The sequence below is a fragment of the Geotrypetes seraphini genome, chromosome 14 (assembly GCF_902459505.1).
Source record: "Geotrypetes seraphini chromosome 14, aGeoSer1.1, whole genome shotgun sequence".
Classification (NCBI taxonomy): Eukaryota; Metazoa; Chordata; class Amphibia; order Gymnophiona; family Dermophiidae; genus Geotrypetes; species Geotrypetes seraphini.
The window spans coordinates 20,760,826-20,777,003 of NC_047097.1; the positions used below are offsets into that span (position 1 = coordinate 20,760,826).

General features: G+C 38.6%; 1 protein-coding gene across 1 annotated transcript in view; it reads right to left on the reverse strand.

The window, feature by feature from the left end:
• Positions 1–288: 288 nt before the first annotated feature.
• The window catches only part of LOC117348474 (fibrillin-1-like), a 28,374-nt gene continuing 12,484 nt past the window's right edge, over positions 289–16,178 (reverse strand). Inside the window, exons 4-7 of the mRNA XM_033920669.1 lie at positions 12,849–12,974; positions 7,933–8,091; positions 6,980–7,051; positions 289–1,315 (exon numbers count right to left, since the gene is read on the reverse strand). Coding sequence (XP_033776560.1) covers positions 1,302–1,315; positions 6,980–7,051; positions 7,933–8,091; positions 12,849–12,974 — 371 coding nt within the window. The 3' untranslated portion in view covers positions 289–1,301. The remainder of the gene's footprint in view (positions 1,316–6,979; positions 7,052–7,932; positions 8,092–12,848; positions 12,975–16,178) is intronic.

The following is a 16,178-nucleotide window of genomic DNA, read 5'->3' on the forward strand; positions in this document are numbered from 1 at the left end:
GCCTATTGGATTATGCAAGAAATCATAATTAAAGTTCAGAAGTATATTTCAAAGAGGGTAAATTAAGGTATAATGGCAATAAATGTAGAGGATCCTTTGAAGATCTGCAGTGCTACTAGAAATAGCTTGCATGGTGTAGGTCAGGGATCTCAAAGTCCCTCCTTGAGGGCCGCAATCCAGTCGGGTTTTTAGGATTTCCCCAATGAATATGCATTGAAAGCAGTGCATGCATATAGATCTCATGCATATTCATTGGGGAAATCCTGAAAACCTGACTGGATTGCGGCCCTCAAGGAGGGACTTTGAGACCCCTGGTGTAGGTGTATTTTTTGGGATTAAAGTAATCATAAATCAAGTGTTTATCTAAACCATAATACAGGCTTGTTAAATTATATATATATATATAAAGGAAAAGCACAACAGTTGCACAATTAAGAGAAAAATGTGAAAATCCAGATAAATTACATAACTAACGTTAACACCTAAACAAAGCAAAATTTCTTAACAAGAATGCATCATAAAACATATGACAACAATTGACAATATAAAACCAAGGAAAATGTAAAGGAAAGTGTGGATTGGCTGGTAACTTGTGCAAACTCTTCTGACAGTAGATTTGCAACAGTCTCTCAAAATCAGGAGTTAGCCACAGTCATTAGCTTGATGTCTTGTGAAGCTTTAAAGGTATGTATGTTTCCTTTTGATTGGAAGTTAAACCTGTTCACATCATCACTGGTTTATAAAAAAAATCTTCGTATACATATCAATAAATAAATAATTTCCATTCATACAGAATCAAATATTTTTCAAAAGTTTCTTCAATATAAGTAGTGTAAGCAAAGTTCAATGCATTAGATCGTGTCAAAAAAGTGACCAGAATCCCAAACTAACTAAAATATTAGCGAGGGCTACAGCTCAACTTCACTTGTATAAACGGTTGTGGAGGCGGAGGGCATAGAATCACAGTAGAAGAGAAAAAAAATGCACTCATCTGAAGGTGTAGTCCCGGTCTTTCACAACTGAGGTTTATTTTTCTCCGTTGTATTATGATTTTTCATACAGTTGGTGTTTTGTCAACAGTTCGTGTATATGTGGCATGAATGACTCCCTGCTATTAAATATCACCTACAATACATTTTTGATACATATTTACTGATTATATACGATTGTATTCCTTAATATATTTAGTTGTACAATCCTTTTGATTGGAGTCATAACAGGGCAGAGAAATATGACTGTCCATAGATTTCACGTATGCAGTCTGGAAAGGTCCTCTGTCTGCCTGATGCAATCTGCAGACCTCATCTTCTACCATCTACAACATAATCAGAGGCAAAACCACATTAATACAATTTCCAAATGACCAACTATTAAATTGCAAATTCATTAATATCTAAAGGAGAAAATTAAACTTTCTATTTGAATGAACTACTGTCACTGTAGAAGGTTCCTGTTCCAAAGAGCTTACCTGTCAAAAGATAAGTTTAATCTAACACTATGCTCAGTGTCAACCCTGCCATACAGTTGATAATTGTCAGCATGTTCTGTTGGCTTAACCAGCGTCAGCAAAAGCCTATGGAAGATTACATCCATTATATCTAATCTTGGGCATACCTAGATTACATCTAGGTTATCAGTATTTAAGAGTAACAAACAAAAGATGTGCTTCTAAATTACCGTGTGTTTGCGGTTTTAGTTCACGCTTAGAGTGCGCTAAATTGCTGCGCGCGTTAGTTCTAGCCGCATAGCGCAGGTTTAGCGCACGCTAAAATTCTGTGCGCGCTAAAAACGCTATCGCAGCTTAATAAAAGGAGCCCATAGTTGATCCTTAAGAGGCTATTACATCCTAATGAACGAGATTATACACATCTTTCTTGTTCTCACTTCACTTGGTCCTGAATTGATTATATTCTTGTATCTCAATTCTTGTTTCCTCGATTAATCTTTTCTACTATCGGCCCAATGGCCATATCTGATCATGCTCTGATATTTATTGATTTGGAATTGAGTACTCATAAGGGTAATTGGCATTTTCTGGCTTATCTATATGAAGATTCCCATTTCCAACAATTTCTTGTGGAACGATGGGCAGATTATGCTTATTTTAATTCAGAACATGAAGTTGATCTGATCCTTTATTGGGAAACTTCCAAGGTTGTACTATGTGGGGATGTTATTTCTTATGTCACAAGGCGTAATAGTTGCATTGCTTCTAAAATTATATCTCTGGAACGTCAATTACAAACTGCAAAAAAACCCTTTGTTACCCTACTTTGGCTCATAAGGAGGGTTTGTTAGCAGCGCAAGTGGCTTTAAATACTCTTCTTCATGAACGGTTTAAGCGTTGTACCTTTTATCACAAATTTTGTTTTTTTCATTTTGGTAATCGACCTGGCCGTTACCTTGCTCGTCTCACTATAACATGGAGTGGGTCTCGTTTAATTTCTTCTATTCGGCTTCCTAATGGGACTTATACTAATAGCCCTATTCAAATTTCTCGAATTTTGTGTGAGTATTTTTCTTGCCTATATACTGCAAACTCCTCTTCACAACCCTCATTGGTGGCAGTCATATTTAGAGGATTTTGTTTTGCCATGTTTATCTCCTCAGATGAGAGACTCTTTAAATGCTCCGTTGCGAGCAGTAGAAATTCAGCAGGTTATTAAATCATTATCTGCTTGTAAAGCACCTGGTCCAGAATGATTTGCAGCTGAATAATATAAAATGTTGATTTACCATCTTCCAGGATCATTGGTGCAATATTTTAACTCATGTGTAGAGGAGGGTTCCTTCCCTCTTGGTGTTTCGGATGCCTTAATTACTTTAATTCCGAAATCTGGGAAGGATCCACACATGGTTGACTCTTATCGCCCAATATCTTTGCTTAATGTCAATCTAAAAATTTTTGCTAGAGTTTTGGCAGAGAGGCTTGCAACTCACTTACCTATACTTATTGGTCCGGAGCAAGTTGGGTTTGTTTGTGGTCGACAATCAGTTTTACATGTTCGTAAAGTTTTTATAGCATTGGCGATGGTCAGGCACAAGGAATATCTGGGCTTTTGGCTAGTCTAGATGCTTAAAAAGCCTCCTTTGACAGGGTAGAATGGTCTTTTCTTTTTTCGACACTTCATTATATAGGTTTCTCAAGTTGGTTTTTTATTGTTTGCATGCTTTGTATACTGGCCCGCGTACTTCTATTCTTATTAATGGGGTTCATACTTTGTATTTTAATATTTCTCGAGGAACTCGCCAGGGTTGTCCTTTATCCTCATTACTTTTTATTATTTATTTGGAGCCCTTATTGCGTACCTTGTTGTGTGACGTTCATATCACTGGTCTATCTATTGTGGGTAGAGAATTGAAAGTTTTGACTTTTGCAGACGATCTCATGGTCATATTAACGAATCCGGAGCGCTCATTATCATATTTGCTGGATGTTTTAGCCGAATTTGGTTTTCATTCGGGTTTTCAGTTAAATTTTCAAAACTCGATGGTTCTTCCCTTTCATTCGACGTTACCCTCCCAATGGAATGGTACTTTTCCTTTAACCTGGGCACATGGTAAGGTAGTATATCTTGGAATAGTGATCCCACAAGATCTTACTCAGCTTCATGAGGTAAATATACAATCATTAATGGATAAGACTAAATCACATTTTTTGTTATGGCGTCATTTTCCAATTTAATTAATGGGGCGTATTGCACTATGTAATATGATGCTCCCTCTTATTTTTTATCAAAGAATTGAGATACAATTGAATAAATTTATTAATGGATTTCTTTGGCAAGGAGGTCGGTCTCGTCTCCCTTTGAATACGGTAGCTCTATCAATAAATAAGAGTGGCCTTGGTTTATTATTATTACGCCAATTTGTAGAGTCTTGCCATTTAAGGCATATACATGATTGGTTTCTTACTACATCTTATTTTTCTTGGACTCCAGTGGAACTTTGTTTTTGGAAGCTTTTTCATTTTAGTTATCTTTTGCATTCTTCTAGATTAGACTCTGCTGTCTTGAAGAACTCTTATTATTTTTTGCTGGCCCCTTTAAGAGTTACTTGGCGTCAAATTGGTAATAAATTATCAATTAATTTTCAAATCACCCCCTTGCTACCTATAAGGGGCAATGGATCATTTCAACCTGGTATGTCATCAGCTGGTTTTAGAGCAGAAAAGAGAGGGACTCTTACTTACTTGTATCAGATTCTTAAAGATTATGGTACTCTGCCAACTTGTTCTCAGCTACGTGCTGAATATGGGTAGTCTCATTTAGATACTTTTCATATCTTCAATTACAATTTTATGTATCTTCACTAAATTCTAAATTTTTATGTTCTAAAATATTTGAAACTCTATCGGAAGTATTTTGGTTAGAGGCTAAAATATTTTAGACATTCCATGTTGGAATTTTCTCAGTCCAAGGATTATGATAAAGTGGCCTCTGATTGGAGTATTGTGTTACAAAATTTACAAGGTGCTCATATTAAGCATTTTTTTGCAGTTATTATATGGTTTATTACCTGACATTTCATTTTTTGAAATGGGTTACAAATTTGTTTGTCAATTATACATAGCACCTTGGAGAGCCTATTAAAAAAACTATTATATCTATGGGCTCTTGTTTGAAATGTAATCACCCAAAAGCAACATTATCCCATATGTTTAGGGAGTGTCCTTTGGTTCGAAGTTTTTGGGCAGAGGTTTTTTCTGAAGTCAGCAATATGTGGCAAGTGCCATGGTATTGTAATAATTATAATCTATTTTGGATTTTTGATATTCAATATTCAATACCTAAAAGTTATAAAGGTTTTTTGAAAATAGTTATTCTTATAGGTTTAAAAACTATTCTTTATTTATGGATAAAATCTGTGGGTCCAACTTATGGTCAATGGAGAGCTTGTATGTTGCATCTTATATGTATGGAAGCTATGTCTATTTCTGATTGGGAGAAGAAGCAGGAAAGACTATTTCTTATGATTTGGCAACCTTTTTTAAATACACTGACACCTACTACACGAAGTCGTGTTTTAATGAGTAGATCATAAATTGATTTATTTATTTATTTTATATGCAGTCTTGAGAAGGGGAATGGGTGGGGGTGGGTGGGAGAAGGTAATAGTCGAATAATCTTTCTTTATTATAATTATATTTGAAACAAAGTTTATTCCATTAATTTATGAATTGTTTAATTTTGTATTTATACTTATATGTTATACATCCCTTCCCTTTCAATTGTTGTTGGTCTTGTCTAATATCTAGTGTTTATATATTTATTGTATGTTTTTTATCTTAACTAATTGTATTTTTATGTACATCGCTTTGTATAAAGATATAGCGATTCATCAAATATTTAATAAACCTTGAAACCTTGAACCTTGAATTGTAGTTATTCAATTTATTGTACATTTGTATTTAATAAAAATAATTTGAATATAAAAATCTTTTCAACTTGAGTGTCTTTGATACTATTTAAATAACATATTAGAAACATTAAAAAACTTGAATGGGAACACTGAAATATAAGTAACGTGCATATTAATTTTAAAAAACTGAATGTATAGAACAGTATTTTCTGAATTCATGCAAACTCATAAAGTAGCATAAGGATATGTGCAACAGAAATCACTGTAACTGATTCCAGGGGCACAGAATAGTCAGTAGAGGAGTGAGAAGCTCCTGGCCATTTAAATCACTTGCCTGGGGCTAACTATAGATATTCAATGGCACTTTTCCAGTTACTGCTGCTGAATATCTGTGGTTAGCAGCTAAGTTGAAACTGGCTAATTTGCAGGTGGTCTGGAAGAGGAGTTGGCATTTATGGGGTTACATAAATAACATAAATTACATAAATAAGAGTGCAAAAAATGCAGTGCTGTCTTTATGAAGTTCACCTTATCAAAATGCGTTAAGTTAAAAGTTCACCTTTTATCAAACTGCGCAATTGGTTTTTAGCGCAATTGGTGCAGTAAATGCGCCAATGCCTAAAAAGTGGTCGCCAATCGCATGTCAGTCATGCAACGGTGCCCTGTAGAGAATCGCAAAAGATAGGTGCTGGAAATGTAGGTCAGGGGTTTCCAGGCCTACATTTCCAGTGCCTATCTTTGTCGTTAATCGCGCCTATGTAGGCACTATAGGCCGATTAACGCCACTTCTGCCATTAGCCACGCCCCTAGCAGCCTAAAGCATCTATGTAGGCATGGTTCCGGCGCATATTATAGGCGCTTTAATGTTTTTTGCCATTTTAAACGGCATCTGTTACTTACCTTAGCCCAACTGGCGCCTAAATTTAGGCGCTCTTTCTAGAATTTCCCCCTATATGTTTTCTGAACTAGAGATTGGCCTAACTGAGCAGAAAATTTAACTCCATACACAGAGGGATTGCTGTGAAATGCCAAATTAAACTGAAACTCGTGCTTTGGTTAGACAATTTAAAATTCTCATTACATGGTGCCTATATGCCCTGTATTATAGTTCATCCTAATAATAATAATAACAACAGTTTATATACCGCAATACCGTTAAGTTCTATGCGGTTTACAAAGATTAAGCGAGGTACAAATTGATTGAACTTAAGAGGGGAGAAGAAGGAGAGTTAATAGGACCAGAAATGCGTTGTTGAGGAGAAAGTGATAATAGGACAGAGGAATCACTATGGAGGAGAAAGAAGATGAGTGGGTCAGTTGTCGAGATACTTTAGGAACAGGTGAGTTTTTAGACGTTTTCTGAATTCCTCATAAGTAGTGGGCGAAAGCAGTTGATCTAAGTCCTAATGATAATTTCTGTGAGAAAAATTATTCTGTTCCCTTGATTACAATATTTTATTCAGTTTTTCCAAACCTTAAGCACAATTGACTCTTGCCAAAGACAGGAACACAGTAATGTTAAATTCTTGGCCAAAAAAAAAAAAAATTAAAATTGAAAACACAAGGGCGTCAAAGGCAGGAGCAATGCAAAATTTAAAATAGAGATGATATCACTCACCAATTGGAAGCCCTGTGTAAATGTCAATGACAAACCCAGGCCTTGAATATCCACAAAGAGTTGAAAATGCATCTAAAGATAAATAAAATAAAAGGTTATATCTGTTCAGGAACATATGGCATATACTGACTGTCATATTTTGTTTCTGCTTTCTTTAGTTTGTGAAATTCATTTATTTATTCTGCAGTGTTGCTTATATATCATTACCCCCTCTTTTACTAAGCCACGGTAGAGGTTTCTACCGTAACCCTGGGCAAGTCACTTAATCCTCCCATTGCCCCAGGTATATTAGATAGATAGTGAGCCCAGACAGACAGGGAAAAATGCTCAAGTACCTGAAAAAAATTCATTTAAACTGTTCTGAACTCCCCTGGGAGAATAGTATAGAACATTGAATAAATAAAATTTATGTTGCCAATTAAGAAGGGCAGCTTGAATAGCAGGATTTATTCATTGAGATGAGATAGTTTAAGAAGTAACCAGTTAAAAGAACATAGTTGACAGGACTAGCAGTAAAAGAGGAATGTAGAGTCAGCCCCATGTCCCATCTCTGACCCTGTTTAGGGTTACCATATGGTTCCAGAAAAATGGAAGACGGATTGAGACATCCAGGTTTTATTTCTATTGCTTTCAATCTAAGTAAAATCCAAATTTCTCAATCCATCCTCTCTTTTCTGGAGCCCTATGGTAACCCTATGTTTGGTTAAACAGAATGAACAACCCTAGAGGCTTGCAACTTCAAAGCAAGCAGTGATGTGTTGAAGAAGGCTCCAGGAAACCCCTTGTTAAATTATTATTTAAAAAAAAAAAATAATAATAATAAATAGAGCAGAAGGGCCTTTCATAAGAACTGTAGTAATAACGAAAGCTCCCTTCAACAGAAATTTGTAGCTGAGCAGTAGGATCAAGCTAAGGATAACTGACGATGAAGACTATGCTTTTAAAACACATACCGGTGCTTGGTACAGGGCATTGTTCACAAGGCTTATTCCAGGCTTGGCCAATGTTGTATGAACAGCAACACATTTTCTTAGTCATGTTGAAAGGCAGTTCTCCATCACAAGTCTGATTCTCTGTGTAGTACTTTCTGTAACACAAACTTCTTCTCATATCTATAGTGACAAAGGCAGGTAAATGGTGAATATAGGCATAGATTCCGTCTTAAACATATACACATACATTTTCACCCAAGGACTTGCTTTGTTACTGGGACACAAAGTTAATATCATGAAGTTGATTAAGATCTTGTGGAATCGATATACCAAGATATATTATTTTTTCAGATGCCCAGGTCAATGGAAAAGTGCCATTCATTTAGAAGGTAAAGATGAATGGAATGGAAGAGCCATTGATTTCTGATAATTTAATTGAAAGCCAGAGTGAAAACCAAATTCTGCAAATGAATCAAGTAAATGTACTATAGACCTTTCAGGATTGGTTAATGTAAGCATAAGATCATCCACAAATGCCAATACCTTCAAATCTTACCCCGCAATGGAAAGGCCTGTACTATGAATATCACTTTGTAGAGTTTGTAATAAAGGTTCTAAATATAAAAGAAAAAGTAATGGAGACAAAGGACAGTCTTGACGAAATATCGAAAAAAGGAGAACGAGTTTCATTAATTAGGATAGACGCACAAGGCAGTGTCACAGCCCTAGGAAAGGAAGGCGGTTATTAAGACTATTATAATTTCCAGCTATTAAGATATGTGGTTCAAGGCTCGATAAAGACCAGTACAACTGAAATGATCCAGTTGAGAGTCTATATAGAAAAAATGTTTGGTTTTGTTTCATTTTGAGTTTTGTTTCTTCAACTATATATAGTTTTTTTTAGGGATATACAGTGAAAGTCAGATATTCAGAGCGTTGGCGGCAGCCCGCCTAAGTCTGATGGTCGGAAGTAGGCCCAGACATTCACTGCTGGCCTGTTTTCAACGACAAGCATTTGAACATCCAGGTATTTTTGACTTGCTGTAACTTCATCAGTTAAGTCGAAATCCAGCACTGACTGGTTAAGTTATAACGGGCAAAGACAGGACTGCTATTTAGGTGGTCCAGCTTGCCCGCTAAATTTAACCAGTCAGCGCGTGATAGAGCGGATTAACTTTCAGCTGCTAACTGCAAATATTCAGAAGAGAAAACTGGTTATCTCATGCTGAATATTTCGGTTAGCTAGTTAAACGTTATTTGACCAGTCAGTGCCGTGCTGGTAACTACACTGCGCAAATCTTGCCCAATATTGATATCTTGTTATTTGCTTAAAGCTCCGATTCCAGGTTTTAGGAAACCGGAGCATAGATTTGCTTTACAGCTATTTTCAGCAGCTCGTTTGGAGATTGCTGCTAGTTGGAAGCATAAGGGTTGCCAGACATGTGACGAGTATGTGCTCGCCTGGATTATTTACATCTTATGTCTAAGTTAACGGCTATCTGTCGGCACACCTTGCCCCTGTATCATAAAGTATGGGATTCTTATTTGTTCTGGCGATCTGGAATTTGAATGTCATTGGCCCTGGTAATTTACATTGGGAAAATACCTAGAACTGGGGTCTCCCCTCTCCTTTTTTCCTTAGTTATGCGATACCTGAGAGCCTTTGTATAGATTTGGGCATTTGGTATTCTATTGCGGGGAGGGGGGGAGGGTTTTGTGGATTCACAAAAGTTATGATGTAAAGATTTTTAATAAATAGCTGATTTTGCTTGCTGTATTGTGAATTTGTTGTCTAATGGGTTATTCATTGTAAAAATTCAATAAAAATAATTATAAAAAAAAAAAATAGCTGGGGCTGAACATTTTTTTCTTTTCTTTATTTTTGCTTCAATTGTTATTAAGGAGTCCTTTTACTAAGCCGTGGTAAAAAGTGGCCTCAGGTGTCCTTATGCGGATTTTTCCCGTGTGCTAAGGACATTTTCAACACAGCAGTAAAATGGCTGCTTTTCCATTTCTTGAATTAATAATCATACATTGATATTGTCATTAGTGTCCAGTCATTAAAATAAAATTACTGCGTGATCGCTTAGAACCAGATTCTATAATGGGCGCCTAAAAAGATAGCCACCTATAAATATGGCACTCATCGCATGTCAATTACTCTTAGGCACCCATTATATAATCATGCTTATCGGCACCTAACTTAAACTTAGGTGCCTGTAAGGTAGGCCAGGGTTTTAAAAGCCTACATTATAGGTACCTAAGTCCTTTACCCCCCCCCCTTTTAAAAAGCCACGATAGAGGTTTTACTGTGGCCCAGAGCGCTAAATGCTCCGACGCTCAGAGAATACCTTGATAAAGGGGGGGGGGGGGGGGGTGTTAGTTTACAATGGGCTAGATTCGCTAACCTTCGATCCATGTCCGAACAGTGTCCGTTGGCTAGCGAGCGATCCTTGCCTGTAGATTGTCTGCACATGCTCTCAGCAAGAAACTTTTTTTTTTTTTTTGCAAGCCCGTGGTTTTAACCCGAGGAAGGGCAGGAGAGATTCGGGGCGAGAGCAGGAGATTGGGCCTGAAGGCAGGGCAGTCGCTTATTTTGGATCGGTCAGCCCAGTCAGTGCCCCTCTTTTTTTTTTTTCTTTTTTTTAGTGAATCGCAGCCCTGCCTACTTTGCATGCCATTTCCCCTCATTTGCATGCATGGATCAGAATCGGATCGGTACATAGGTTAGTGAATCGGGTCGGAGGGAAATCGGGTCGCAAAGCGCAAACTGATCAATACACGATTGGTTTGCTTAGTGCAGGGGTGTCCAATGTCGGTCCTCGAGGGCCGCAATCCAGTCGGGTTTTCAGGATTTCCCCAATGAATATGCATGAGATCTATTAGCATACAATGAAAACAGTGCATGCAAATAGATCTCATGAATATTCATTGGGGAAATCTTGAAAACCCGACTGGACTGCGGCCCTCGAGGACCGACATTGGACACCCCTGGCTTAGTGAATCTAGCCCAATGTGGATAGTTTATCTGGAGATGTTAAGACAGCAAAGAGGTTGACCAGGTACATTCTTTCATGGACTGTATTATCTGGACATTCAGCATCAGCCACTATCCAGAAATTGGTTCTTAACTCATGATGGTTTTGAAACAAATGACAATTGAATATTCTTCACCGGACTGATTTCAATATCTCTATGGAAAAAGGTTTATGATAAAAGAGATATATTAAAATAATATATATCCAAGTGTAGTATTTAGAGTTAAATTTCATAATTGCTATATTTATTTATCAGAATCTATTTGCCACATTTTTGAAGGCATTCACTCAAGGCGGTCTGCAGCAAGAATAAGTCTTACATAAGCAATAGACAGACATGGGGGAAGCCACTGCTTGCCCTCGATTGGTAGCATGAAACATTGCGATTTGGTAGGTAATAGAAACCTGGATTGGCCTCTGTGGATTAGATGGACTACAAGGACTAGATGGATACTGGTCTGACCCAGCAAGGCTATTCTTATGGTTTTATGTTCTTTAATTACAGCAGTAAAAATACTCAAATTACAATACAAAGCATGATGGCATAAATGGCTTCAAGTTGATTGAGCAAACTTTACCTCTAGCAATCACATCGAGGTCAATCCGACCCTTTAAAATTGTAAAATGGATACTCAGATGGCTGCCATGGATTTTCAGTTTTTTAATCCAATCCTGCTGCCCAGTTCTCCATAGGTCCATATTTTCCTAACATTTTTTACTTTATCAATATTTATCTATATTTATCCTTATATCTTTATATATTTTTTTAATCATAATTCACTTATCTTATCTTCCTGTCACAGCGTATCGCCAAATGCCTCTCCCGACATGACCATATTTCAAAATCCATCTTCAGGGTCGAGGCTCTTCACATTGTTATTATCCTTTTTTTTTTATTTTATAGAAAACTCATTATGTTGTAGCTTTCCCAGCATGGCTTTGCTCGTTATCAATACATTACAATGGCAACACAATACATGATAAGACATTTTAATTAACAGCACAGTATATAAGCAAAGTAGGAGCCTATAGATAAATAAGACAGAGTAACAGGAGTTAGAAAATAAGGGCCCCTTTTACAACGCCACAGAAGCGAATCCTGGCACAGGAAATGCGATGAAGCCCATAAGAACTGAATGGGCTTTGTTGCATTTGCTGCACAGGAATCACCACCACAGCTTGTAAAAGTGGCCCAAAGGGGGCAAAATGTAAGGTCAGGAAAGTGCTTGAAAATGATCTCAGCTAGGGTAGAACTGGATAAACATTTGCTCAGTGGCGTAGTAAGGGGGGGCAGGCAGGCGCCGTCTTAGTGGGGGCGACGGCACCTCTCTGTCTGCCCTTGCCACGCTCGCACCCTTCCCCCATACCTCTTTAAAATCCCCCATACCCCACACCCTTCCCCCATACCTCTTCATCTGCACAAGCAACTATTCTAGCCTGCTGCTCGCGCAGGCCTGGCTCCCTCTGAAATCACTTCCGGGCCAGGAAGTGATGTCAGAGGGAAAGCCAGCACGAGCAGCAGGCAGAGAAGCTGCTCGCGCTGGCGAAGATTTAGAGCTACAGGGGTAGGAAGGGATGGCCTGAGTGTGGCATGGGGGCACGGAAGATGCAGGGGTGGCAGAAAGGAGGGTGCGGGGGGTCACCACCGCCCCTGGCGCCTCCCACCCTCGCTATGCCACTGTATGTCCTGTTACAGTATGTGCAGCCAGTGTCACTCCTTGTGTGTTATATGTTAGTTATATGAAAAAGGAATGTTCTGAAAACATCATGAAAAAACAATAATACAACAGTGCTTCAACCATCAGGAATCATGTGACCATAAAAAGGCAATAAATTGTTCTAAATGTTCTTGCATTTGCCTTTCATCCTTCCTAGACAATTAATTTGTTGGTCGTGTACCTGTGCACCCGGTTGATCCTTTTTTGCTAGAATATCCTGGATCGCAGTGGCAAATGTATGAACCTTTGGTATTCTCACATGTTCCTTGAAGGCAGATGTTTGGATTGAGATCACACTCATTCACATCTGAAAAATAAATCATGGGATTTGTGAAGAAAATTGAGCAACGTTAGTACCTACGCCCTCTAAAGTTAGCAGAAATGTACAGTGCTTGTAAACCCCAGTCCCAAAAGGACACAAGCCTGGATTCTTCAAGGATTTAAGCTTTTCGTGGGGCTTCATTTGTATACATTGTAAGCGCAGTTTTACATGCGCGCACACACATTTTTAGGTCTTCAACACAAAATAACTGTGCTTGAGAATAAACCGCCCAATATTCAGACTGCTGGCTATCTCCTGCGGCTCACGGTAAAACCAGAAATTGAATGCCGGTGCTGTATTTGGCAACCGGCATTGAATTCCTGGTTTACATTTGGCCGGCCGAGACATAGCCAGTCACTGACAATATTCGGCAGCTGGCTAGCTAAGTTCAAAGGCCAAAGAGCTACTGACATAGCCAGTCTCCACCAATAGAGGGTGATCTCCTGTTGAATTCAGTGGATAGCCAGCTATGTGCTAATTAGACAGCCAAGAGCTGTTTCTGGCCGGCTAAGTAGCTCTAACTATCAGGTCCAAAGTTTTCACTTGTTCTTTACTTTTTCTAAAGTGCACTGTAAACATATTTTGCTTATTCTCTTACCCTGGCAACTGAAATTATGTGTTCCTTATTACCTTTCCAGCGCTGACAAATCCTAGCTTCTGCCTAGCTCCCATTAGAGCAAAGGTGGATAAAATATGGGGCTTAATCTTGTAAAAGTATTTCAATATACATAGCAAACAAGAATAATTTTGTGTACTATTACGGCAGATCTCAGCCTCCTAACATCTGTAGGTGGTCCTGACCAACCTCTCCTTCCAGTTAAATAAACCCATAACAACTGTGTTTTAATTGGACATATGTGTGGACCTCAGTATTCCTCGCCTTTTACAAAGGTGTGGTAGCGACTGCCATGCGGCAAACGCTCCACCGCCCATTGAACCCTATGGGCGACAAGAATGATTACCACGGCCCACCACGATAATCACCTTTGTAAAAGAGGGCCTATATATATTACTGGAAACGAATTAATCTCTATATTCCCAAGACTTTAGTAGCAATTCATCGCATGCCCATCAACCTGCCCTAACCTAGCAAGGTCTTACTTAACCTGGGCAAAGTCTTACTAGACCTGGGCTTGCTAGGTGGTTCATTCTAATTGAGCAGAACCCCTAGCCCTCTGGGTCAAATGAGCTTCATAAGTAGGCCTACCAGACGTCCAGGAAAACCTGACATGTCCTCATTTTAGAGGACTGTCCGAACTCTCGGATTGACTTTCTAAAACCCGGCATTTATACAAGTTTTGGAAAGCCCCGATGAGCTCTGGCCGCTTCTGGAGGGTCTCTGAGCATGTGCAGATGACATCACACACATCCATGCATGCTCCAGGCTCTCCAGATGCAGCTGAAACTTGTCGGGGAAGATAGGAAGCTGGGGGGGGGGGGGCCCTGGAGGCGGAACAGGGCGGGATCATGTGTCTGGGGTTTTGTGGAAGAAAATATGGCAACCCTATTTACAGAGGATCTCCAGCCTAACATTACACTGTCTCAAGCACCAGACCAGACAACCCTGGTCTGTAATGTACACTATCCTATCCTTATTAAGTAAGGAACTAAAAGAATCCCTGTCTTGCATACTATTCTATGTCCCACCGAAAAACTGGCCAAAAGCCAAAGATGACTTTTATGAATTTGTCCTACATAATTCTATTACTCCTTCCTACAATATCATCGCAGGCGACATAAACATACACCTGGACAAAGAGGACAATCCAGACACGACAGAATTTAATAACTTCCTCACCCTACTCAATTACAATCTCCATTCACCCACACAAACACATGAAAAAGGTCATCACTTAGACGTAGTGGCTATGTACACAAAGGATATTTTAGACCCCGCCATCTCTCTGCTTGATGGCACCTGGTGTCACGATATCTGGTCTGACCATTTTACCTATTACTTCAAGTTAAGCTGGACCCACTTAAAATCTGAAACACATCCAAAGACAAAAAGAGAACATCACACAAGAGGCTTCATTAATCCACAAGAATACTGGTCACAATACGAACTACAAGCGGGGACAGGAGAAGGAATCGATTTTTGGGATCACTGGACAAAAACTAGCACATCCATTTTAGATAAAATCGCCCCTAAACGAATTAGTAAAAGCAGCGCAAACAAACATAACAAATGGTTTGACACTGAACTCCTAAAAATGAAACAACTAGCAAGACGACTAGAATGAATTTGGAAAAAAACAGGTGATTTGTCAGACCGTACCAACTGGAGAACCAACATAAAAATCTACAAACAACTGATAAAAGACAAACGTAAAGCTTTCTACTCCTCCAAAATCAACTTATCTAACACCAACTCTAAAGGAATAAATACTAAAGAGCTGTTCAACTTAGTTACAAATTTATTTGACACCACACGCCATACGCAATACTATTGTACCTTCAGCAAATGATTTAGCACACCACTTTGATTCAAAAATCAAAAATCTAAGAAACAAATGACTCCAATCTTCACCAAACAACAAAATCAAAAATCTAAGAAACAAATGACTCCAATCTTCACCAAACAACAAAATCAAAAATCTAAGAAACAAATGACTCCAATGATCACCAAACAACTAACACACAAGGACATGATCTGGAATTCCTTTCATGATCCGGAATGGAACAATTATATCAAACTCTATAACAAATACTCTAAATCTTACTGCGCACTGGACTCATGTCCCCTGGAAATTATGAAAGCGGCTCCACTAGACTTTAGACTATCTTTGCTGCGCTACTTAACCCACAACCTAAAAAATGGAAAGTTCCTCACAGATAATGGTCACATAATAATAACCCCAATTCCAAAAAATAACAAAACATCACCAGAACTGGTAACCAACTATAGACCAATAGCATCCATCCCACTTGTAAAAATCATGGAGGGATTAGTACATATCCAACTGATGGAATATCTTGACCAGTTCTCTCTCCTACACGAAACTCAATCTGGTTTCAGACCTCTGTTCAGTACTGAAACAATAATTGCGGCCATTTTACATAACCTATGTCTCTTGTTCAGCAAGGGCCTTAATGCCCTGATCATGCAGTTTGACATGAGCTCCGCCTTTGATCTGGTGGACCACGGGAAAATGCTACAATGCCTGGATTCTATTGGCATTGGGGAAG